This window comes from Magnolia sinica, chromosome 16, assembly GCF_029962835.1.
Source record: "Magnolia sinica isolate HGM2019 chromosome 16, MsV1, whole genome shotgun sequence".
Classification (NCBI taxonomy): Eukaryota; Viridiplantae; Streptophyta; class Magnoliopsida; order Magnoliales; family Magnoliaceae; genus Magnolia; species Magnolia sinica.
Genome location: NC_080588.1, coordinates 17,350,910 through 17,377,901, shown reverse-complemented (window position 1 = coordinate 17,377,901; position 26,992 = coordinate 17,350,910). Strand labels below are relative to the sequence as shown.

Genomic DNA, 26,992 nt, shown 5'->3' with positions numbered 1-26,992 from the left:
GCTAAAAGTTGAAGGAATATAGCTAATACTTTCGTTGCTAAAAGTAGAACGAATATTTTTAGTAGCAAAAATTTTCGCTGCTAAAAAGTCTTGTACGTTTTTTTAGCGACGAAAATTTTCGTCACTAACAGTGGAACGAATATTTTTAGTAGCGAAAGAGTCTTGTAAAGTTTTTTTTACATATTTATGGCAGTAAAAAGTTTCGCTGCTAAAAGTCTTGTAAAGATTTTGTTAGCAACGAAAATTTTCGTCACTAAAAGTTGAACTTATATTTTTGGTAGAGAAAATTTTCACTGCTAAAAGTCTTGTACAGTTTTTTTAGCCACAAAAATTTTCGTTACTAAAAGTTTAATGTATATTTTTGGCAGCGAAAATTTTCGCTGCTAAAAGTCTTGAGATATTTTTTTAGCGATGAAAATTTTCGCTGCTAAAAGTCTTGTGATGTTTTTTAGTGATGAAAATTTTCGTCGCTAAAAATATTGCATTTGGCGACGATTTGAATTTTTCGCTGATAAAACCCTCCACTTAGGTGTTTTAGTGACGAATTTAGCGATGAAAATTTTCGTCGCTAAAAGTTTTTAGCTACGAAAATTTGACTTTTAGCGACGAAAAGTTTCGTCGCTAAACCCGCTTCCTTCAATTTCACCCTTAACAAGGTATTTTATAAATCAGAGGTTTTGCTGCCTTACTACTGAACAGTGAGATTTCCTCAGAATTCCAAATTACGGCTGAAATTTTACCGTGTTCACCCTTTTCTTTCCCTATCTAGCATTTCTCCTTCCCTTCCTCTGTGGTCTGTATCTTTCCACGTTTGGTGGCATGTTTTCAACGTCCAGTGGATGTAACGTTGTATAGAGATGCCTTTGGGAGGCGTCCCTTACGTCGTTTCTTTTTGGACGCGGATTAGATAGTAGCAGGTTGAGTAGCGAGTCGTCACTAACTTCTGTGAGCCACACCATGATGTATGCTTTGTATCCACACCGTCCATCCATTTGGAGAGATCATATTAGGGCATCATCCAAAGAATGAATCAGATTGAAAGCTCGAGTGGACCCCACCAGAGAAAATAGAGGGAGGGTGACGTCCACCATTAAAAAGTTCTAAGGGCCACAAAAGTTTTTGATCAAGCTTATATTTGTGTTTTCCCTTCTTTCATGTCTGCGTTAACACATGAACAGGTTGGATCTCAAATAAACATCATAGTGGACCTTCGCAAGGTTTCAACGGTTGGCGTCACTCTCTCCATTGTTTTATGTGGTGGGGTCCACTCCAGCCTTGGATCTGCCTCATTCTTTGTATCATGACCTAAAATGATCTCTCAAAATGTATGGACGGCGTGCATAAAAAAAATACATCATAGTGGGGCTCACATAAGTTGGTGACGTCACTTCAGTGGCTAGTCTCGCTACTCAACCTGTGAGTAGCTAATCCGCGTCCTTTCTTTTTCTAAGCTCAGAATCCGAAAGCTTAGGATCACTCAATCGATTGGAATTTTGAGGAATGGTCCATCCACGTTATGACCCAATTGTTCAATGGTCGAGATCACCAAATCATGCGCCCTAATTGCGAGAATTAAAAACGCTTAAAGTGCAAAATGCGAGCCACCTGTCTCGTATAATTCATCTCTTGGTGTGAATTCAAACGGAAGCTCAAAAGAGTCTGGATCCGAAAGTCAAGAAGACGTTCTTCGAAGAAGAAGAAACGAAGCTGCAGAGATCCCTCTTGGAAGCTTCACTCGATCACTCTCTCTTTCATATCCTTTCGTATCCTGCCTTCCTGGGTGTCTCTTGACTTCTCATTTCGACGCATTTCCTTCAAAATCTCGTGAATTTCGATTTGTTTTTGGTCGAAATTTTCGTCTCCAATGGATTCGTCTGAACTGTTAGTTGAAATTTTGAATATTTCGTTATATTAATATCTAAGGTAATACAGCTTTTATTTCATCGTTACTGTTTCTTTTTAAATTTTTTTTGTTAGAGTGGTATGAGCATTCTCGTTCGGATATTTTGAAATTTGGGCTTTTATTAGAATGAATATTTGAGATTGAGGAAGGGAGGCTTTTAAATTTGTCGGTCGAATTCGTCTTGTTTCTTGGGAGAACGTTTATGACCGGATGTGCGGTTCTTGTATTTTTAGTGCTTTCTTTGATTTGTCCTGTCTTGGGCTTCTTTGGTGCTTGTTAAATCGTTCATTTTCCTCTCTCTGATCCATTTTCAGAAGGATTTGCAATTGAAATGGCGGAATTTAAGTTGTATTTGCTATTGAAAGCCCACCTAAACTTTCTTGTCAGATTGTTTCTGCTCGCCACATTCAGTCGATGCATTGTATTACCAATTATTGAATCTCTGTTGGTGAAATTTCAACATATCGTGTTGCTTGCCTCCTGTTTGTTATTGGGCTTGATAGTCTCTCTGTTCTGTCTGTGAATATTCAATCGTTTCTTGCAAGAACGTCTCTGCCTAGCAGTTTGCTGGTTGTATTTTTACTAATTGGTTTGATTTTTCATTCAGAGATTTTCAGCATTTTCATACAAATTGGTCGTGTTTTGGTTCTTTTCGGGACTTGTTAGGTTTTCCATTTTCCTTTTCACTGATCCATTTTCACAAGGATTTTAGATTTTGGGTGGCAGAATTTTATTGTATTTGCGAATTAGAAAAGCCCACGTCAGCTGTCTTTCTTGTATGATTGTTTCCACTCGCCTGTTAGGTTGTTGCAATTTATTACTATTTATTTTCTCTTTGTTGGTGAATTTTCTATATCTCGAGTTATTTGCCTCCTTGTTTGAGTCTTGGGCTTCAATTTTTGTTCTCCTTTTTTCTTTAATTGATTCATGGGAATTTGGATCTTGTAGAAGGGAGCATTTTAGCTGATCTTTCCGTTAAAAGAACGGTTGTGACTCCACTCCCACGCATGGTTTTTTTTTGTAATTGTTGGGGGCAAAGTTTGTTTTTGATAGAAGTTAGGTCCATGGGCTTTTCTTATGTATATTTAAGATAATGGAGAGCAGTTTTGTAATTTTAATCTAAATAATGAAAGCCTTAATAAAATAAGTGGGGTGTGTGCGCGTGAGAGTCATGTAGAGCCTTTTCACTCATCTTTCTTCTTTATTAATCGCATAGTTTCATGTAGTATCAGAGCCACTCTAATAAAAATATATTTGAAGAGAATGATTTGAATTTTTCCATATATCTCATTAACTATGGTCCCCTGAATATATACACGAGAGAACCCTAATCAAAGATATTGCAATCAATTAATCCCTAATCGAATCTAATAATAAGAAAAATATACAAAGGAAAATAATTTATTTCCTTATATAAAAAAGAGAAATTTAATATTTTCTAATGATTTCAATTTTCATAATATTTCCCCTCAAGTGCATATGTGATGGTTCATAATGCCCAACTTTCTAAGTAAAAAAATCCATAAATATATCACTATCATATCGGACGATACGACTATATCATATCTGTATCAGCATGAGACTATACACAATACAGGATCATATAGGGCTACTACGAAAAATTTTATCCATATTGGCCTGTATCAACCCGTGCAAGCCGATGTAGGGTGTATTGGCACCGATACAGCCGATACAGGCCCATACGCTCGTAAAAGCCTAAATTTGATTTTTTTTTTCTTCAAAATTTCACTCATGTCTACATTTCTTTTTTCATTTAAATCATGGAAGAATCTTAAAAAGTTATTTTAGGTTAGATTTAGACCTATTTTGGAATCAAAATAAATTATTTGGATGGGATTTGACAAATCAAAGCAAAGGGTACCGTTATGGGAAAAATCGTAAGGAATGGTAAACTTTCACTTTCTTTTTTTATATTTTCATCTCTTTTTTGTTGTATTTCAATGTAATGGCCATAGTTCTCCAAATCATGATTGATTTGTGTTCAATTATGTTGTTTGATGTCTTTAATCTATATATGAAACAAGGGTCTCGATCGACAGACCAGCCTGGTCAATTGATTGAGTGAGCTTCGGATTATATAGATTGGTATCTAAACAGTTTTGGATAGGTTAAACAGATCGACCTGGTGGCTCAATCGACTGACAATATTCGGAGGACCTACTTAAGCCAGCCAACTCGACTATGCCAGGTTGCCCACACTGGATTTGCAAGATTCCATCATATCAACGGTTAAAAGTCCCATATAGTTTTGTTTTTACTATAAATAGTAAGTTCTAGGTCGAGTATTACTTTTGATCCATTGAGTTCTAGAAATCATGCCCAACATGAAAATGGCTTTAAAAAGTTAGGAGAATAATATGGTTAGGCCAAATTGTACGCTTACTATTTTTGGCCAAAAACCATGAAGTCTAGTAGAAATAGAGGAAGTCTATAACTATTAAGTTTACTATTTATATTAAGTCACGTTTTTAGGGTGTTTGAGTTGGAGTCTTAAGTCTAAAAGTCTGTCCTATGTTTTAGTTCCTTATTTAAAGAGTTGTAATTTCATTTTGTTATCATCAATCAAGTTATTTCTAATTTATTAGGAATTATTCCTAATTTTATCCCTCGTGGATTTGAGAAAGCTCTGTGAGGAGTCCAGAGAGCTCCGTGGATTCGGAGTAGTTATCCCTGAGGAAGATGGTGATCGACCTCATCACGTCCCTCCCTATGTAAAGTGGTATTAGAGCGAGGACTCCCCTTGGACCGATGGCAACTTACGATGGAATGGACTAAAATCCAGTGGATGGTGATCCAAGGATTTATTATCTAGCGGGAAGAATGGAAGTTTTCTATCGGGAGAGTCAGTTGACCTTGTAAGGGCCGCAGATAACCCTCGAATGTATTGCGGATGTGCTAATTTTGCCCTGAGCCTAAGGCGATGCTCAATTGTCGTGATCATTATACGAGACTACTATTTTCCGTAAAGCGTTTCTGAAGGCAAAACGCAAGGCTATCCCAGATGAGTCGAGCTCCAGCAACGAGGACATCGGTGGTGTCGTTGCCTAACGGTCGTCATCGATGGAGACGATCGACTAGATCGTGCTGAAAGAAACTATCGAGGTAAGGCTGAACATCCTCGTTTTAATAGCTTATTGCATATAGAAGACTTCCTTGATTGGTTAGCTGAAGTAGAGTGGTATTTTGATTACATGTATGTGCCAAAAGAAGAGAAAGTGAAGTTGGTTGCATTCAAATTGAAATCCGGCGCTTCTACATGGTGGGAGCAATTACAAATCTCATGTGCCCGACAGAACAAGGCGCTCATACAATCATGGCCGCGTATGAGATGTCATCTTCGATCATGATTCCTCCCTAGTGATTATAACTAGGTATTATTCCAACAATACTAAAATTATCGACAGGTGAATCAGACCGTCATAGATTACACCGAAGAATTCAAGTAGTTGACAACGCGGAATGATTTGTCGAAGACTAAATCACAGAAGGTATCATGGTTCATAAGTAGTTTACGACCAACAATTCAGGACCGAGTTCAGATGCACCCGGTTAGGACCGTGGATGAAGCGATTCAGTTATTGCGTATGGCGGAAATGCGGCTTGTAAGAGTCCGTACTCAGCCCTATCTTTCAACTTGGGCCCCCAAGATGGGTCCCACATAGAATTTAGTGCTAACAAAAGGAAAAGGAACTAGTAGGAGGGCATCTTAAACCTCCTACAACTGCAAATCGTGACACGGAGAGCAGTCCATCTATGTCTTAACGTGCAGCGCCCAAAGCAGTGGGTCTGAGCAGGATTTCAAATCTTTATGCTTGACAAAGGCCGGACCATTGTTATCGTTGTGGCCAACCGGTCCACTTATCAAACACTTGCCATCAACACCCCTCAACCCACTTGCCGATTAATGAAGGGGGCGTCGAAGGTGAGGTAGTGAAAAAAGGCCCTCGATTTGATGAGAATGAACAAGCCTTTGAAGGAGGAGTTGGTGATGAAGAATGGTTGGCATAGGATTATGGCAAGGTTTGTGATGTAATCATAAACAGTGGTAGTAGCGAAAACATCATCTCGAAGGTGATGGTGGACAAGTTGTAGCTATTTATGACAAAGCATCATTCCCCTTACTCAATTGGTTGGATAAAAAAGGTTAATGGGACCAAGTTAACTGAATAATGCACCGTCTTGTTTTTAATTGGCAGGAATTATGAAAATGAAGTATAGTGTGATGTTATCGACATAGAAGCATGTCATATGTTGCTCGGTCGACCATGACAATCAAATTGTGATACGACCCACTAAGGATGAGACAATATCTACGTCTTTGTCAAGGACGGTCGCAAGACGATCCATGCCCCTTTGGCACCAGAGAACCACCCTCAAAGCTTCTAAAGTGGAGGGGAGCTCCCTCCTAACCATTCGGGATTTCGTGGAGGAATCCAAGAAAATCGGAAAGGTTTATGCCATGGTGGTAAAGGGCGATGAATCGAAGCCTTTAGACATTCCTTCAAGTTTATGGCCATCGCTGAATGAATTCAAAGAAATTTGGCCTAAAGAGTTATCCAATGGATTCCCTCCCATGTAGGACATTCAACATCACATAGACCTCGTCCCTAGGGCTAGCTAACCCAACCGCCCTCATTATCGGATGAGTCTAAAAGAGTGTGAGATACTTTAAGGGTAGGTGGAGGAATTGATCTATAAGACTCTTCTGAGAGAGCTTGTTGTTCTTAAGTTGTTATCACATCCATGGGCATGTGGATGATGAAAAGGTGCGAGCCATCAGGGACTGGATGATTCTGACAAACATTCATGAAGTGAGGAGTTTCCATGGGTTAACGACATTCTATCGTCGATTCGTACGTAATTTCAACACTATAATTGTACCCATTACAAATTGCATGAAAAGAGCTTTACAGAAATCAAGCATCAATTGTCCACAACACCGGTCTTAGTTCTTCCTAGTGTTAATAAGCTATTTGAGGATGAGTGTGATGCCTCATATGTCGGAATTGGAGGAATCTTATCCCAAGAAGGCAGGGCAGTAGCCTTTTACAACGAGAAGCTCAGTGAAGCTCGAAAGAAATGATCAACATATTATCTTGAGTTGTACCCAATGGTTCAAGTGCTATGACATTGATGACATTATCTGATTCAGAGAGAGTTTGTTCTCTACATTGACCGTCAAGCCTTAAAGTTTACTGATAGTCAGGCTAACATGAACTGTGTGCATGCTAGATGGGTCTCATTTTATAAGAATTCACATTCGTTCTGAAGCACAAGTCAGGGCAGTAAAACAAGGTGGTTGATGCACTTAGCTATTGTGTATCATTACTTGGTTACGATGAACAATGAGATAGTTGGCTTCAACTGTCTCAAAGAGCTGTATGTTGGGGATGAGGACTTCATGGATGCATGGCTGAGGTTCAAGGAGGGCCATCCCAGTGACCTACTATGCAAAGCAGTTTTCTCTTCAAAGGGAATCAATCGTGCATCCCCCAAATTTTTCTGAGAGAGTAGATTATCTAGGAGTTACATGGAGATGGACGTGGTGGACACCTTAGGCGAGATAAGACACATGCTCTTGTTGAGGAATGGTATTACTGGCCGCAATTGGTACATGACGTGGGTAAAGCGGTGCAACACTTTATGTTTGTCAGACCTCAAAGGGTCAGTCTCAGAATAAGGAATCCCAAATCGGTTATGTATCGGCCGTAACGGTGGAGCCCGTTACACTATACAAGGGCATAACGGGCGATGGGCCGATTTTGCAATCGTAACGGCCGTTACGGGCTTAACGGCCGTTACTGGCCCGTAACGGTCACTTTTTTTTTTTCCATTTTAAGCTCTGTTTTTGCTGTTTTTTTGAAACCTCTTGCTTCCAAACTGTTTCTCAGTCCTTCTACTACTATTTTCGACCAATCTTGGCTTGGTATTTGAGATAAAAATACATTATATTACGGATTTTCTTGAATTGAAGCTCGATGGGCCATTTTTTAGAAATTCGTTAAAAATAGGTATTTATAATTTTTTTAATATGTTTTGCTATTTTAATCATAGAATATGATGTGTTAACATAGTAGAACATGTTAATGTGCATTTTACAGATTTGTGATGTCATTTTATATATTTTTATATTTTTTTCTATTTACGCATTAATTTTAACCCTTTTTTAAAAAAATTCGGAAAGTCATTTTTTAATGGTTGGTTTGTGTTTTAATAATAGAATATGATGTGTTAATCATAGTAGAACATGTTAGTGTGCATTTTACAGATTTGTGGTGTCATTTTATATTTTTTTCTATTTACGCTTTAATTTTGGCCATTTTTTTTTTAAAATTCAAAAATTCATTTTTTAATGATTGTTTTGCTGTTTTAATCATAGAATATGATGTGTTAATCATAGTAGAACATGTTAATGTGCATTTTACAGATTTGTGGTGTCATTTTATATTTTTTAACTATTTTTTTATTTACGCATTAATTTTGGATTTTTTTTAAATTCGAAAAATCATTTTTTAATGAATGGTTTGTTGTTTTAATCATACAATATGATGTGTTAATCATATTAAAACATGTTAATGTGCATTTTACAGATTTTTGGTGTCAATTTATATTTTTTTCTATTTACGCAATAATTTTGGCCCTTTTTTTTAAAAAATTCAAAAAATCATTTTTTAATATATGTTTTGCTGTTTTAATCATAGAATATGATGTGTTAATCATACTAGAACATGTTAATGTGCATTTTACAGATTTGTGGTGTTATTTTATATTTTTATATTTTTTTCTATTTACACAATAATTTTAGCCTTTTTTAAAAAAAAATTCGAAAATTATTTTTTAATTTATTTTTCACTGTTTTAATCATAGAATATGATGTGTTAATCATAGTAGAATATGTTAATGTATATTTTACTAATTTGTGGTGTCATTTTATATATTTTTATATTTTTTTCTATTTACGTAATAATTTTGGCCTTTTTTTTTTTAAAATTCGAAAAATCATTTTTTAATGTATGTTTTGTTGTTTTAATCATACAATATGATGTGTTAATCATAATAGAACATGTTAATGTGCATTTTACAGATTTGTGGTGTCATTTTATATTTTTTTTATATTTTTTTCTATTTACGCAATAATTTTGGCCCTTTTTTTTTAAAATTCGAAAAATTATTTTTTAATGTATATTTTGCTGTTTTAATCATACAATATGATGTGTTAATCATAGTAGAACATGTTAATGTGCATTTAATAGATTTGTAGTGTCATTTTATATTTTTTTTTCTATTTTCGAATTAGCGACTTTATGTTTTATTTGCTTATATTGGACAGGTTTTGGAGCTTCTTGAGGTTTAGTTAGAACATAAAATCATCTTTATTGACATAGGTCATACACTCATACTCATATCTAATTTATATCTAATTATCTAGTATCTACTTAAACCTAAAGAAATGTCTGGGTCTGGCCAACAACAAGTGAGGATATTGGATGACAACATTATGAGAGGGTTGGTGGTACTAGGCACCAAATGAAGTGCAAGTATTGTGATAGAATAGTGACTGGTGGAATTACTCGTCTCAAACAACATTTGACACATTGAAAGGGTCAAGTCGCGGCATGTATTAGAGTACCGAAAGAGATAATGCTTTTCATGTAAGCTAGTCTGGATGAGTCGAAGGGTAAACATGCTGCTGTACAAAAGAAGAAAGATGATGTTTTGGATACAGCTCGACAGGAGGTGTTTGGTCCTGAATATATGGGCGTTCATGATGAAGATATTATTGATTCTGACCAAGATTCAGATCGGGAAGTAACTATAGCTAGGAGAGAGCTTGCGTTTAGCTCGTGAAGAGGAAGAACGTCGCCGCATGTTTGGCATGCATGGGTCAGTGCGTGATATAGGTGGGGGCAATGGGATTGGGAGTGGGAGTGCAACTGCTTCTGCAGGGGGGGTAGGTTTGGTGGGTTACAACATGTGTTTGGGAGCTGACGATAGTCATCTTCACGTGATGCTCTTATACATTTGGATGAAGAAGTAAAGGAGCCTAGAAAACCTTCTACTGATCCAATCTTGTTTAGGAAAGAATCAACTAAACAAAAGAAGATAAGACAAATGTGGAGTAGAACTTCCGTTGAGAAATTAGGTAGAGCAGCAACAAAGTTATTTATACATGCCAACATACCTCCTAACGCGGCCAATTCTCCATATTGGCAGGTGGTAATTGATGCAGCAGCAGAAGCAGGTGAAGGAATAAAAGCTCCCACGGCTAAGGAGATTAGGAGAAAATGGATAGATGCAGAGTATGCGGATGTGAAAGCATACGTGACTACCTTTAAACCTGTATGGCAAGCCAGAGGATGCACAATCATGTGTGATGGTTGGACTGGCCCAACCAGACGCAGCATGATCAACTTCATGGTGTACTGCCACTTAGGAACTATATACCATAAGTAAATTGATGCCTCAGAGGCAACAAAAAATTCTAATTATATTAATGGACTAATGGATAAAGTTGTGGACGAGATTGGAGAGGAGAATATAGTGTAGATTGTGACAGATAATGAAGCATCATATAAAGTTGCAGGACATATGTTGATGAATAAGAGAAAACATCTTTTATGGTTACCATGTGCTGCCCATTGTATTGATCTTATATTAGAAAATATTGGGAAGAAGAAGAATGTTAAGGAAATGGTCGAAAGGGCAAGAGAAATGACGACGTTTATTTACAACCATAATCAAGTAGTCGCAATAATGAGAAAGTTTACGAAAGGACGAGAGTTGTTGAGGCCTGCGGCGACTAGATTCACAACAAACTGTATAGCATTAGAGAGTTTATTCCAGCATAGGGGAGAGTTGAGTGAGATGTTGGCTTCTCGAGAATGGCTCAACACAAAATATGGGCAGAAGACACTAGGGACACCGGTTGAAGTTGTGAACACCATATGGGACAACAAATATTGGAAGAGGGTCAAGTCGATTCTAAAGGTGATGGAGCCACTAATAAGGGTACTCCATCTTGTTGAAACCGACGAAACACCTACCATGGGCTTCCTATACGATGCCATGGATAAGGCAAAGTTGGCAATTCAACGTGATTGTAGAAGCTGAGAGTCTTATTGAAGGATGATCGACAGGAGATGGACAAGACAACTCCATCGCAATCTTCATGCAGCAGGTTACTATCTAAATCCTACGTATAGATATGCCCAATCATTTGTTGAGGATGATGAAGTTTGTGTCTGGCTAAAAAATGTGATAAAGAGATTAGAGCTAGCTTAGATCTGCAAATAAAGGCGTTGAATGAATTAGATACATTTGGAAATCGCGTTGGTAGCTTTGGAGATGTTCTTGCACAACATGCAGTATCTAGGTTGCAACTGGCCAAATGGTGGATTAATTTCGGAGAGAGTATGAAGGCTCTCTAAAAAATTGCAGTAAAAGTTTTAAGCCAGACAACATTTTCATCTAGCTGCGAAAGGAATTGGAGTTGTTTTGCGCTTATTCATTCAAATAATAGGAATAGATTGCAGACTAGAACATTAGATAGACTTGTCTCCATGCACTAGAATATAAAACTAAGAATGCGACGACTTCATAGGAGCATTACAGCTGTTGATGACGGAGACTACTGTCCAATAAACTTGGACAATATTTATGATGAGGATGACCCACTTATACCTTAGTTGGAAATAAGCGAAAAGCAAATTGAAGAGGATAGTGAAGAATTGGAAATTGATGACCCAGAAATACGTAGAGCGCAACAAGAGAGTCGTGCAGATGTGTTGGACCCAGTAAGAGGGTCAGTGTTTATGCCAAGTATGGGTACAGCTCAAGATTAACAAAAGAGTACGAGCAGTGGTAGCGTGACCGTGTCGGATGATGGTGACGATGACCCCCTCTGCCCTTGGTGCTGGAACTTCTGGTGTTGCTTAGCGCCCTATACAACCGTCTACAGGTCGCGATTGCGATGAACATCGACGAGGTAGTATACGAGGTCGGACTTATGAGTGTGAGTCACGATACAGCCAGCAGGAGGAGGGTACATCTAGTGGTGCATCGGGTCCGGGAGGTCCGGAACATCAGCAGGCTCATGGTCTTGGTTATATGATGAATATTCTTATGATCAATTGGATAATGATTATGGTGGTTTTACTGAGCCTGTTCCATCACATTCATATTGGAGTACTCCCGATCAATATCCATATGATTATAGATATCAAGATCCAAATCAAAGTTACTCATCACAGCAGACGCACTCTCAATCTCAAGATTCTCAACAGCCTGAGTATGGGCACTAATATGGCTATTCGACGGGAACTAGTGGATATTCTTACTCGGGGTCAGAGTCGTTGTCTAGTCAAGATCAGACATCCTCTAGTTTTATTGATCTAGTATTTCCTTCTGGCACTGGATATTATAGATATGCAGCACCTACACCTATTGGACAGCCTCAACCCGATGGTGATGATGACGATGATGTGGAGGTCGAGCAACCACAAAAAAGAAGATTTTCATTTTGGTGGTGACTTGTGATTGTGAGTATATATTTGTATTAAGGTAAGTATTTGCAGCAGACAACTCACAGCAGTATTATTACAAGAAGCCAAGCACACACTTGACACTGCCGAACTTGTATTTAAAATAGCTCCCCTGACAACCACTCAAGTAATCCTTAATCAAGTTGCAGGGGAGTATATCAGACACTAATTTTATTTTTTTTAATATTCTTGACTTGAGGATAACAGGTCATAGACAGGAATCATAGTCACGTGCACAGGTATATTTGAAAAATTCCTCAAAAATAATTGCAAACACCTAATGTAAGATATTTTCATATTACATTCATTCTAATATATCTATCATTGATAGTAGATAGTTAGAAAATTAAATATATGAATTTTGTAGTCAAATTCAGGTTATCTGGTTCATAAATTCATCAGACAGTCCGATATAACTTCTCACCAAAGAGTGGACCGTTACACCACCATAAACATGTTCCAATTTATAAATGAATGCATATTTGGAATGCTTAGAATATTTCAGATTTAATCTATATTTTTTCATATTTTTTTGGCAAATTTTTTTTTTGCGCCATTATGGGCCGTTACACCCCCATATCGCTGTTACGCCCCCATATCCGTATCGGTTTCGGGGGGCACCGTTACGCCAATCGATACCGATATGGGACACCTTGAGAATAAGGGCCTCTACACCCCGTTACCTATGCTTGATGACCCTTGGTATGACTTATCTATGGACTTCGTGTAATGCCTTGATTTTCAAAACTTGAGTATACAACTCGTTTTTTGAAAACCCGAGTGTTAACCTTTAAACATAACCAAATTTTACGTATATATATTTTCTTTTCTTTCTTTTTTAGAGTTAGCAGTTTAGTAGAAGAGATGCAACTCAAGCATAAAAGAAATTTGCATACACATTCAGAATATATAGCTGCTGCTTAGAGGGCTTATACAAACTAATGTCTCAGTGCTAACAAAAACATGAGGGAGATAATTTAACATATGAAAATAAATAAAATACAACTAAACTTGAGCTGCAAGATCGCACAGCTTCTCTTGGACAAATACAGTCATATATCCTTGGTATTTGTACCTTGCTCCTCATCAACCTGAACATGAGTATCCTTTAACCACTTACACTACTCAGTTATATATTCAAAGGATGAGTGACCAGCTTAGTGTGAATTCCCCTCAAGATTACACACAACTGCATTAGTTAAGTATAGTTTAAACAAAAAAATCATGCAAAACAGTTCATGATGCGATCTTATTAAATGGATGGATGCGTGAATGTACATCAACTGGGGATGCTCATCCAGTTGGCTTTTGGGAGAAACCTATGCATGTGGCCACCCACTAGCGAAAGTACATCACGTACGTGCGTAATGACCCACTCACTAAAAGTGGGTTGATAGTCGGTGGTATGGGAGCTAGCGAAACGATACCACGACTAAGGGTACGTGTTACAACATCCAGAATTAGTCAACCATATTATCGGTGGTCTGGGAGCTAGTGAAATGATACCACGACAAGGGACACGTGCTACAACATCTAGAATTAGCCACCCATTGTTGCACGTATGTTATGAATGCATGATTAACCCAACCGTTATTATTTCAATTGTAAATGGCCAATTAAGGAAAGCTCAAAGGTCACCATGAGGGGCTCATCACCCAACATAGGCCGACAGCTCGGGCATAGTGTCCAATACCACCATCCCCGACTCATGAGACTCCAACATTAGGATGTTTAATGGTAACCTCCTCAACTAGTGGCCAAATACAGTTCAATAAGTAAAACTTACCACCGCATGATTACACAAAAATAATCCATCAAGCTACTTAGGGCAAATATCAAATCGAAGCCACATGAGGCAAATATTAAATCAAAGCCACGTATACACAACGATCCACAAGATCGTTGTGTATAAGTGGAGGGTCCATTATAATCACAATCAATCAAGCTACATCCCAAGTCTGTATGCACATATATAAGTGGAGTTTTCCACTAATAAATGTAGCAATTCAAGTTCTACAAACAACCCCTAAGTATGAGAAGATATTCAAGTGCAACATATAAGTGTTTATACAAGATAAATGTTTAGCATATAAGTTGAGGATCAATTCCAATAATTAGCACAAGTAATCATGAAATAAAGATATCAATTATTAGTTGAAATTAAAATAAAAGCTATCACTTAAGCTAACAGAAAAGTGAAAAGCTCAAGGGGAAGAAGTTATCACTTTACGAATCGAATCGCCTACTGATGTCGCTAGGAGGTGCATGGGCTCTTAGAGTCGAATCCTACCACGAATTATGAAATTATATGGTTAAATCAAGTTCTACATACTATTTATGGTTGAGATTATAACCTAGGGTTTGGATTTCTGAGACTTAGGGTCTCATCCTAAAGTTTAGTTTTAGGCTTAGATTTTAGGATTTGAATGCTAATTGATGTACAATTGTTCACAATGTTAATAATGTCAATAACTACAAAATCATCTTTAACATTAATGATATAATTAATATTAGCTAACATAATGACAATAACCATTATGATGGTAATAAATATTATGATTTACTATCCATGATAATATTTAAGGATGGTAAATAAAATACTACTATTTAAAAATTGTAATTATGTTTATAATATTTAATATTAGCGTAAATAGCCTACCAATGGCTAATCATGTTTAATAATTGTAATAATTACCACAATAACAATTAATGGTAGATCAAAACAATCTAATTTAGGGAGAAAAAGTTGACTTACATTAGTCGACTTGGTAGCTCGACTCAGCTAAACTCAGTTGAACTTATCTGAACTCAGCTGAACCAACCCAAGACTGCCACTTCCTCTTCTCATCTACATCCGTCGACAGTCCAACAGAAACACCTAGGTGGCCAGACTTGACTCATCTCACTCCAGCAACCCAACTCGTCACCCCGACTTGGGCAGTGACTCGGTTATAGTGCAGCATTCCCGACAGCTCTCTCTCTCTCTCCAACTCCCTCTTGCCTCTTCTTCCCTCTCGCCATCTTCTTTCTGCTTCTTCCCCTTCCTTTCTCCTTAGATGGACCAGTAACTCGGTCCTATAATCCAGACCCAACTCGCAACTGGGTCGGGTTAAAGTGGACTTGGTGTCGCACCACCTGACTCTCTCTCTTTCTCTCTAATGTTCTTCTCTTCCTTCATTCTTTGAAATGACCAGCCGGCCCATAACTCCATATGGACCCCAAACACAAGTCTGATCGTTCTCCTGAGTCAGCCAACGAGTCACGGACTCAGCCCAAGCTCAAACTGTTCCCTTTCCATACTCTTTTTCCTTCCTCTTCTTCATACTTTCTTCTTCCCTCTTTCTCTTTTCTTTCTTCTCCTCCTGGCTGGTCCAGCAATGGACGTTGACTCAACTTAGCTTGACTCGGCGAGTTTCAGCCGAGTCAACTCGGCAGCGCTCCACCTCTCTATCTTCCTTCTTCTCTTTCTCTCCCTCACAACTGGACAATGTTTGGGTATGACCAGACCCTCGCCCAACTCGAGCCAATCTTGGCCCAGCGAGTTGAATCTGCTCGACTCAGTAGCAGCTCGAACCAACACTCGAGCTCGCACACTCTCTTCTCTTCTCCTCTCTTCTTTAGTCCTTGCACGACCAAGCGAGTCTGGACTCGACTCAGAATGCTGCCCAAACTCGGCAGACTTGGATCAAGTCTCAGTGCAGCTCGGTGGCAGTAGCCCTACCCTCAAGCTCTCCCTTTTTCTTCTTCTTTTCCTTTTCTTTCCTGTTCTTTCCTCTCGAACTTTCATTGAGCTCTGAACTCAGTCTTGACTCGTCCAACTCAGATCGAACTTGGTCCAAACTCAATGCGGTGCGGCTTACTTCAACGAGGAAGAAAACCTCGGGTGATAATGATGGATTGCAAATGAAGGGGTTTTATTTGGATCTAATTCTAGTGGATGCTCTGGATTGGAGCTCCTAGAATGAAGAAATCGAAGCTTGGAGAGGTTTTAGCTGGTGGTTGCAAAGGAAGAAGGGATCGGCTAGGTTTCCAGAAAAACTGGGAAGAACGGCAGCAACTACCATTTCTCTTATGGAAGATAGGGTTTTCGGATTGTAACGGGATAAATAACCCCATTTGGACATGATGGATTTGTTTGGAGTGCTTTTAGAAGCCCATGGACGGCTGAGATCGAGTTAGCGCCCGAATGGAAAGATTCTTTCTGCATTCCTTTTTGTGAAGCCCTAATGTCGAGGAGGGATACACGGCTGGGATTGCTTGCAAATGAAGGGACGATATCAAAGGATTTCCACGCACGCGGATCACCAACTCATGAGGACATGGAATTTCCGTTTTCGAAAGCCAACCGCACATAGCCAGTTTGCATTTGGGTTCTTACTTACATGGGTGCTCGTTTTCGTGTGAACTAGCTTGGGGTTTGGTCGGAACTGAGGGCCGCACACGATGGACGGTTTGGATCATGCTGATGGATGGTTAAGGTGTGCCACAATAAAAAATAATCGGACGCTGTCCGGTTTAACAACCCACGTGACTTAGTCTGCGACCGAGCTTGAGCACTCACACGCGTGTGCTTATATGTGAAATCAACAAGGTTTTGATCATAAAACTCCCAGCTCCATGATGGATAGTTTAGATCCATCAGACGTAATCATATGGTGGGCCACGATCGGAAACAACATGCGTTCGTTCGAATCTCGACTGGGCGGCAAATAGAGAAAGGGAGAAAATCTCTCCACTTTCAAAAATTGTCGGGTTAACGCCCGTTTGACCTGGTCTGCAGTCCGATGCACCGCGGGTGCGCACACACTTGTGTACACTCACATAGTGAGTGTGGGGCCTACAGTGATGCCCTGCAAAATCCACTCTGTGTACTAGCTTCAACAGCTTGAATTGGGACTCCTTTCCAAGAATGAGGCATATCTAAAGTTTAGGTGGGCCACTATTGAGGGTCAAATATTGCATATTATCCCCTATTTATTTCTTGGTTTTACAAACATAATATGGCTTAATGGTATATTTTACATGTGTTTGTGTTGCAAGGTGAATTTAGGAGCTAGGATTGAAAAGAATGTTAAAAGCACGGATTTAGTGCTCAAGAATTGTCAAAGTAAAGAATGGATCTTTGGAGACAAAAATTGAAGATTTCAAGATACCAAGATCCAAGAAAACCGAGTGGAGAAGGAAGGAAGTCGAAAGAAAAGTGTAGAAATCACAAAGATTGTGCCATCGAGACCCGTTCGATGACATCAAAGATCCGTTCAATGACATCGAACACTGGTCGATGACATCGAATTTATGAGGGAAAATCAAGTTAGTTGCTGGATATATTGGGTGTTTTTCTCGATCAATTGAAGACATGTTTGATGACTCGAAGGAAGGTGCTCGATGACATCGAAGATTGCTTGATGACATCGAATTTATTAAAAAAATTGAAGCAACTCGCTGGACTGTTTTGGACACATTCTCGATGACTCGAAGGCCTGTTTGATGGATCGAAGCTTCGCTTGATGACATCGAAGGACGGTTCGATGACATAGAGACTTACGCAGTGTGAAAGAAGAAAAGGCACGACTTCCGAATTCAAATCTCTTCGATGTCATCGAAGGTTGTTCAATGACATTGAACTGGTTATGCAGTGTTTACGCGGACTGCGTAAATTTGATCCGATTTTGCGATTTTACGGAACTTGGCTTATAAATAAGGGTTTCCTAAGTCTTTCTAGGATATCTATCCCTTAGTTAGGGCTAAGGGTGAAGCTTGTTGCATGTTTAGGATGTTTTTCTTGTTTGATTCTTGTTATTGTTGAACTCCTTTGATTCTAGTTTTATATTTAAGGAATACTTTTAGTTTTTAATGGTTTGTTGTGACTTAAATTACAATAGATCTGCAATCGGTTGAAGTATCTTCTTTTTCTGTTTTGAGTTTGTGAAAATAGGAAATCCTATTGTTCTCCATCATCCCTTGGGCATGGCTGAGTGATGGAATCTCTTCTATTCTTCATAATTCTCCCATGTTGGTTGTTGGATCGGTATATCTTGTTGTCTACCATTGTCTCCTAGGCATGGTTAGGTGATAGAATCACTTCCAATCCTCGCAGCTTTTATTCGTTGAGAATTAGGTCAATGGAAGTTCAAATTTGAGTTTATTGAATATCTTCCAACTGGATAGCATAAGACTCCAATTCCAATTGAGTGCCTTGAATCAAATAAGGAAACATCCTAATAGCTGCAAGTGGATCCCTGGAAACCCTAGTTCCCACCTTTAAATTTCTGAAGTTTCTAAATTCCTCATCTCACAATTACTCCCTTCTTTCCTGATTTAGATTAGATCTTCTCCTAGTTTTGATTCTAATTTCTTTTAGAATAGACACACAAGATTAGTCCCTGTGGATTCAACCTCGGTCTTATCGAGATTATTACTGCATTGCGACGCTAAACTTGGGGTTGTGAACAGCCACACCAAGCAAAACGTGGCTAATGTTGGTTTTCCATCGATCCGACGGTTAAATCAATTCTTTGTCTGATCATTGTTGATTCTTAGGATTTCTAGCTCTGCTTATATTGAAATCCTTAGTAGATTTGGTGATCTTAGGATCCAGTTGCAATGATCGAGTGATGGATTGTTAAATTGAGTATGATGGCCCGACAATTAGTGGCTCTGATGTTTGAAAGGGTTACCCGATGTACATTTAACAATTTATCATTGATACCAAACAATCTAATGGTTGGATTTGACTTAAATTTCTGGTTTATAGTCTTATGACTAATGGAAGGCATATAGTTAACGATTATCGATAATTTAGCAGTTGGATCGTTTCGAATCTGAACATTAATGATCCAAATGTCCTAGGCTCCATTTTGAGTGAGAAATCAAGTGATGAATTGTTAGGTTGAGGGTTCTAGACCTAATGAATGGTAGATATAATGATTTGCTCCTAATTTTAAGATATTTTAAGGCCTAATGGCCCACCAGGTGGACAGTTTGGGTCATTACAAGATGGTGTCTTTGTGAACTATCTGATGATGATATATATAAATTGTGTTACCACACACCTAAATACTTTCTATGATTTAAATGGTAACACCCCGAGTAGTGAAAGTGCAAGGTGTTACACTTCGTGATTGGTCTCTCACGAACATAACACGATATAGATTTGGTGTTCGCGGTGGTATATCATTTCTCAAAGATGACACACTTTATCCCATGTAAGAATACCCTCGATGCAACAAACGTGGAGAATCTATTCTTCAGAGAGGTTGTGCGGCTACACGGGGTTCCCATGACCATTACTTCTGACCATGACACAAAGTTCATTAGCCATGTCTGACGGACTTTATGGAATTGATTTGGTATGCTACTTCAATTCAGTAGTGCTTACCACCCGCAGACCGACGGACAGATTGAAGTTGTGAATCACAAGTTGGGAAACCTTCTTCGGTGTATTTCAGGTCTAAGCCGAAGCAATGGGATTTGGTATTGTCTCAAGCGGAGTTTGTAGTCAACAATAGGGTGAATTGCTCAATAGGGAAGTCCCTGTTCCAGATTATTTATGGTCGAGTGCCCCACCACACACTTAACATGGTCCCTTTGGGCAAGCTCCCAGGCATGAGCATTGTAGCAAAACATATGGCAGTCCGAATCGTGGGCATTCATGCAGATGTGCAAGCCAAGTTGCATGCTTCGAATGACGAGTACAAGGAGTAAGCCAATAAGCATCAACGGAAAAAGGTGTTCGAGGTGGGCGACAATGTTATTGTTCATCTACGCAAGGAGAGATTTCTGACCGAAACCGACAACAAGTTGAAAAATATGAATATTGGACCGGTATTGATCCTCCAAAAGATCAATGGTAATGATTACGTTGTTGATCTTTTGGATGACATGGAGATCTCAAGTACTTTCAACGTTGCGGACCTGACCAAGTATCATGAATCGAAGCTGGATGAGAACTCGAGGTCGAGTTCTTTTGAAATGGAAGGGATTGATGTAGAGCGGGTCGCAGATGCTTTCATGGCAAAGATGGATCAAAGAAGGCTCGATCAGAGGCAGAAATGATCCAGATCGTTAGAACCTTTAATTAGTCATATCTCGTAAACCGGAATGAATTTTTCAATATATTTTATATGATTTTGGGGTAGGAGTACCTACTTAAGCCAACCAACCCGTTATGTCGGACTACCCATGCCAAAATTTCAAGATTCCATCAGATCGACGGTCAAAAGTCCGGTTTAGTTTCATTTTTTTAACTATAAATAGTAAGTTTTAATTTAAGTATAACTTTTGATCATTTGAATTATAGAAGTTGTGCCCAACACAAAGAGGGCTTAGAAAATTTGTGCCCAACATGATCAACGGTATATGTCCACGTGGAAAGTGAGGTTAAACCTAAGATTAGTATGGAGATGCTACCCGAGGTTACACACGAGGGTAGCATGGAGTTATCACTTGAGGTGAGTCCGATATTGGAGGAGTCTAGTAATGTTATCCTAGAGGACATAACGGATGAGCTAGCACCTATGGGTGACATTCAACATTTCATATATCTTGTTTCCGAGTTTACTCTACCAAACCTTGCTCACAAACAAATGACTCCCGTGGAGGAAGCAGATATGAAAAGGCAAGTAGATGAGCCTAAGAAGCTTATAAATCTTATTCCTGTGTTAGTCTCACATAGGTCATCAGAGTCCGCAGATGCATTTACACATCATATCTATTATTAGCATGTTGAAATTAGAAAACGGATTATTATGAGCAATGCAATGTGCAAGATATATGCTGACTCTCATCACAGGTTCAGAAAGTTTCAGGTAGGTGACTATGTGATGGTTCATAAAAGGCTTAATGGTGTTCGCAAGGGACTATTAAGAAACTACAAGCCCGTAGTGCATAACCTTATAAGATAATGAATAATTTGGGACACAATGCGTATGTTGTAGATCTTCCACCTGACATTGGTATTAAATCTATATTCAATGTGAAAGATCTCGTGTCTTTTAAAGACCCAACATCTACACCTATTAGCTTTTATTCAGACCATCACCTTGATCCTGATAATATCTCTCCCAACACGTCCCATGACCCTTGCTCTATACCTGACTATTATTCCCAACATCTACCTCTTTTGCCATACACATCTACTAATAGAGAAAAGATAGAGGATATCTGGGATGAGCAAATGGTCTCCACATGACACAGAGGTTACCAAGAGTACCTCGTCGAGTGGAAGGGTAGACCAAAGTCAAACAGTAGGTGGATTACAAAGGCAGGGCTTCAACGACAAAACTCAGATCTCCTCGAGTGTCACCACAGCTTTATTTCGCCAAATGTGAAATCTCCACAACCAAGAAGAATTGATGAGGACATCCAAGCACCATACCAAAGGAGGGCTGAGCCAGTCTCCTTATGGCTAGTCGACCATTATGTTGGGCCCACTTGCCCCAATTCACATTCCTAGCCACATTGAAGACCTCGCGTGCATATTCATGCATCTTTGATGACCCCACACTGGAAAGATGCATATGTGCCACATATACAGGCTTGATGGACATATCAGACCATTAGATCGAGTGGATACGATGATTGGACCGTTGAATCATCATCATTAAACATCTTGATTGTTGACCCCCATGAGCAATGAAATAGTTTAGTTGTTTAGTTCATTTACATGTTTCATTATTTTTGGTATAACTCATATTTGTGTTGAGATTAGGGAGCTAAGAACAACTTTTAATTCATTAAGCGTCTTTATGTTGAGAATCTCATCTGGGAGCGCGTTTTGTAAAAGGCATTTTCTGAGATTATAAAGGGTTGGACGTCCCCACCCTAGCTATAATGCATTTTATGAATGAAAGAGATTTATCTCATTTTGCTTTAAGAGTGAGCAAAATTTCATCATATGATTGGATTGGTGGTGCGAAGCCACATGGAGTGATTCCTTAGTTATCTTTTCTACTTTTTTCTCTTCTCATCAAGGTATTATTTTCCTTCTTCTCTTTTCTTTTTTCTATCTCTACTTTCCCCAATCTCTCTATTCTTTGGTTTTTCTCGTCTCCCCATAACCCACATTTCATGAAACTTTAACCCATCCAAATCCCTACTTGACCAAATCCTAATTTTCAAAATCCAATTCTCCACCGCTTGATTATTAAAATCCTAGATATCCAATCCCCAAAATTTAAAAATCCCTTGGCCAAATTATAAAATCCATAATCCTAAGCCTAAAACCCTCTATTATGATGTAGAGCGGGTCGCGGACAGTTTCATGGCCAAGATGGATCAGAAAAGGCTCGGTCGATGATAGAAGTGATCCGGACCATTGGACCTTAGATCGGGCGTATCTCACAATCCAGAATGAGTTATTGGGCATAGAATATATGATTTTGGGGTAGAATGAGCTACTTTAGCCAACCAACCCCACTATGTTGGGTTGCGCAACCCGGATTTGCAAAATACCCCTGGATCGATGGTCGTTTCCCTGTTTTAATTTCATTTTTACTATAACTAGTAAGTTTTAGTTTGATTATAACTCTTCATCCGTCGGGCTTTAGGAGTTGTGCCCAATGTGAAAAGAGCATAGAATAATTAGGAGAACACGGTTTGGTGAAGCCAAATAGGACACTTACTATTTTTGGCTGAAAACCTTGCGCACTAGTAGACATCACGACCGTCTATAAATAGTAAGTTTACTATTTATAGTAAGTTGCGAATTCTAGGAGTTTTAGTTATAGTTTGCTTCTGATTTCTCTCCCATTGCTTGGTATCCCTATTTAAAGGGTTGTGAACTCATTTATTTCATTTAATTAATCAAATTTCAAATTTATTAGAATTTATTTCTATTTTCTTGCTTTCTTTCCTTGTGGATTCGAGAAGTCTCTGTGAGGAGTCCAGAGAAGCTCCGTGGATTCGGAGTAGTTATCCTTGAGGAAGACGGTGATCGACCTCATCATGTTCATCCCTGCGTCATATTCCAATCCTAGAACCTAGATTTCCTAAAACCCCAATCCTAAACCCTAGTTCTCAAAACCCTATTTCCTGCAAACCTAATAACCAAAAACTGTAACTCTTGAAACCCTAATTCCCCATAGCCTTAATTCTAAATCCTTCTTAAATCCTTTAACAAAACCAAGAGATTCTCTTTCAAATTAGATCAGTCTCTATGCTAGATAAAAGTCCTACCTTCCATAGATCTTATTTAATCATGTTTTATAAAGTCTAACCGCAGGATTATGATTTATTCTCGAATCTGAGTATATTAAATACTTGACTTCTTTAAATTTGTAATAGATTAGCATAATTTGGTGCTTTAAATATTCTAGTTAATCTGTTTATGATCTCATTGCATCATTCTAGATTAGGCCATCCATCTTGCATCAATACTTAAATTGGAACCATTCATACCCAACATCAGTTAATAAAATAATTTTTTCCCGTTCTTAAAAAAAAAAATCATTCAAAAATAGATTTTTTTTTAAAAAAAGAAGAAGAAGAAGAAGAAGAAGAAGAAGAAGAAGAATTGATATCATTTCTGAAAGTGCGAGATCTAAGTAGTGGAGAATGCTTTAAGCACATTATCTCCATCACTCATACATGGCTGCATGAATGTAGGCCCTCCCAATTTTCCAACGTGTTGAAAAGAAGCTAATGGAAAAAACATCCAGACCAGGCACTATCCAAAGGAATAGAATTGATGACATCCTTAATTTCCTCCATGGAAGGCCAGTTCATGAGCATCTATTATCCTCTGGAATCAGTTTCTAAATCGCCTCTCCTGCCACATGCATCCATTCATGTCATCTTTTCTTATCCATTCATGCTGATATCCAAGTTCCAAAAGGGAGGATATATGACTCATTTCTAAGTGGATTACATTTCTCATTTTCCTGAATTGAAACCTTTGGTTTTAGATTAAAAAGCATCATCATCTTCATAGAACCCTTCTCCCAAGTATTTTGATAACCAATAAAAAACAGAGAAAGGAAAGAAATGAAAATTAAGAATGCTGACATTCAGATATTCTATTCCCTGATCAAATAGCAACCAAGGCCTTCTTATAAAACAGAATCATGCTCCACTTCTGCAGCTATTGAATTACTGCCTTCTCTCTAATTGATCTGCTGAAAAATTTGTGAAGGAAATCATTTTCTCTTTTAAGCAAATCCCCAAGCCAAATTGTCCTATACCTTGATTCATATGCAGATAAGAAGAGTTTCAGGTGAATTTGAAGGAAGCGTCTTTTGTTCCTTTGGTTTTTCAGGTGAAAAGTTAAGGTTCACAGCATATATAATCAGCTTGTTGTGGGATCATTTCAAATGATAGAAGAGGCGTGACGTTAAACTTCGTGTTCTGCGTCGCTTTAGTCATCTTGTTCATTATGGATGCACAAGTGCTTGCTGTTGCAAAGAGCATTGTGAAAGCCTTAGAAACAAGTACCAACCCCACCGAAGATCTGGTAAGACTTCTCCCGGAATTGAAAATCTGCTTAGCTAGGAAGTCTGAAATACTAGAAAAGAAATCAAGAGTAAGTGAGATAGAAGAACAGCTCAACTCTGTGCTGGTGAAGGTTGAGAATTGGGATTGCGATCTGTCAATGATGTGGAACCGTGGTCCTAATAAGCATCTTGAGGCCATTAATGAAATTCAATGTCTGACAGAAAGCTTGGAGAGTTTATCTTTGAAAGAAGATGGAGAAAAGGATGATGATCGAAAAAAGGATGAGCTTCTACAATTTGCCCGCAGCATTCTTCAGATGGTAATGTCATCGCTTGAGGAAGAATTTAGCAAAATTCTTGTTGAGAACAGGCAACCCGTGGAGCTCGAAGGCATGTCTGTTTGTTGGAGCCAATATGGCTTGTCATTTGTGATTTCGACAAGTTCAGTGCATGATGATTCATCTGAGGACACCCAAGCAAGGCTTCAGGGAGATAATAGCAATGACTCAGAGGATTTCATTGTTGATTTGATCTATCCGGCCATACTTGCAGACCTGAAATGCATAGCAGAAGTTATGTTCATATCGAACTACAACCAAGAATGTTGCCAAGCTTACATTAGCAACCGAAAAGATGCCTTGGAGGATATCTTGTTTTTTCTTGAAGTTGAAAGACCAAATATCGAGGAAGTTCTGCAGATGGAGTGGAGTTTCTTAAATTCCAAGATAAAAAAATGGATCTGTGGGATGAAGATTTTTGTTCGTGTCTATCTTGCCAGTGAGAAAAGGCTTAGTGACAAAATCTTTGGAGCATTTGGATCAGTTAGCCAGAGTTGTTTCATTGATTCTTCAAAGGGCTTGATGTTGCAGCTGCTAAGTTTCAGTCAAGCGATCACGATCAGTCCCCACTCACCCAAAAAGATTTTCCGCCTACTCGACATGTATGATGGGTTGGCAGATCTTCTCCCCAATATAGATGCTTTGTTCTCAGAAGAGGCTGGTTCTTCCGTGAGAACTGAATCCCATGAAGTTCTGAGTAGATTGGGTGACTCCGTGAGGAGGACTTTTCTTGAATTCTGGAATGCTCTTAGAAGGAATGAGTCTACAACCCCATATGCCGGAGGTGGGATCCATCATCTGACAATGTATGTGATGAATTACATACAGGCCCTTACAGATTATGGTGATACCCTGAATTTTCTTCTTGAAGAAAATGGTGAGGACTGTTCATGGTGGTTATCCAACATGAATGTGATTATTCAAGAAGATGATGAGTGGAGGTCTACTCAAAATCTTTCCCCGATCGCTCGATATCTTCAGTTGGTTATATCGATCCTCGAATCCAACCTTGAGCATAAGTCCATGCTGTATAAAGATATTTCTCTGAAGCACTTCTTCCTGATGAACAACATCTGCTACATGACGCAGAAAGCTAAGGACTCTGACCTTGGAGCTCTTCTTGGAGACAACTGGATGCGGAACCAAAACGGGAAAGTTCAACAGCATGCGATGAATTACGAAAGAGCTTCTTGGAACCCAATCCTCTCTTTCTTGAGAGAGGAGGGGATTTGCAATCTGAGGTCAGGTTCAGTCTCCAAGGCAGTCCTCAAGAAGAGGTTCCAGGGCTTTAATCTCGCTCTTGAAGAGATCTACAAGACCCAGACAGCATGGTTGGTTTCCAATCTCGATCTCCGAGACGATCTACAGATTTCAATCTCATTGAAAGTCGTTCAAGCATATCAGACGTTCATGGGGCGGTATTCCAATCATCTGGTTGATGAGAGGCATGGCAACCGGTACATCAAGTACAGCATAGAGGATTTGCAGCAATTTCTATTGGATCTCTTCGAGGGGTCACCAATATCATTGCACAAATCTGACAGAAGATGAAACTCCATCTCCTAGTGATTTCATTCTCTTTGATTTTCATGAGCTATTTATGCTCAAGAACCTGTACATGAAAGGGATGCTTTTTGTATAGCCATGAGAAGGTTGGCTATTGTTGTTAATATGGCATTTTCAATCCTGTAAATCTTGAATAATCATATCCAATGCAGTTTGTGTATGGCAATTTGAATTTTCATATTGTTTACTTGTAGA

The 26,992-nt window shown here is 38.7% G+C and overlaps 1 protein-coding gene across 1 annotated transcript; it reads left to right on the top strand.

The window, feature by feature from the left end:
* Positions 1 to 1,524: 1,524 nt before the first annotated feature.
* LOC131228685 (exocyst complex component EXO70E2-like) lies at positions 1,525 to 26,992 on the top strand. The gene is made up of 2 exons (XM_058224527.1): positions 1,525 to 1,881; positions 24,719 to 26,992. Exon 2 carries the CDS (start codon positions 24,836 to 24,838, stop codon positions 26,780 to 26,782), a length of 1,947 nt encoding a protein of 648 aa, XP_058080510.1. The 5' UTR covers positions 1,525 to 1,881; positions 24,719 to 24,835; the 3' UTR covers positions 26,783 to 26,992.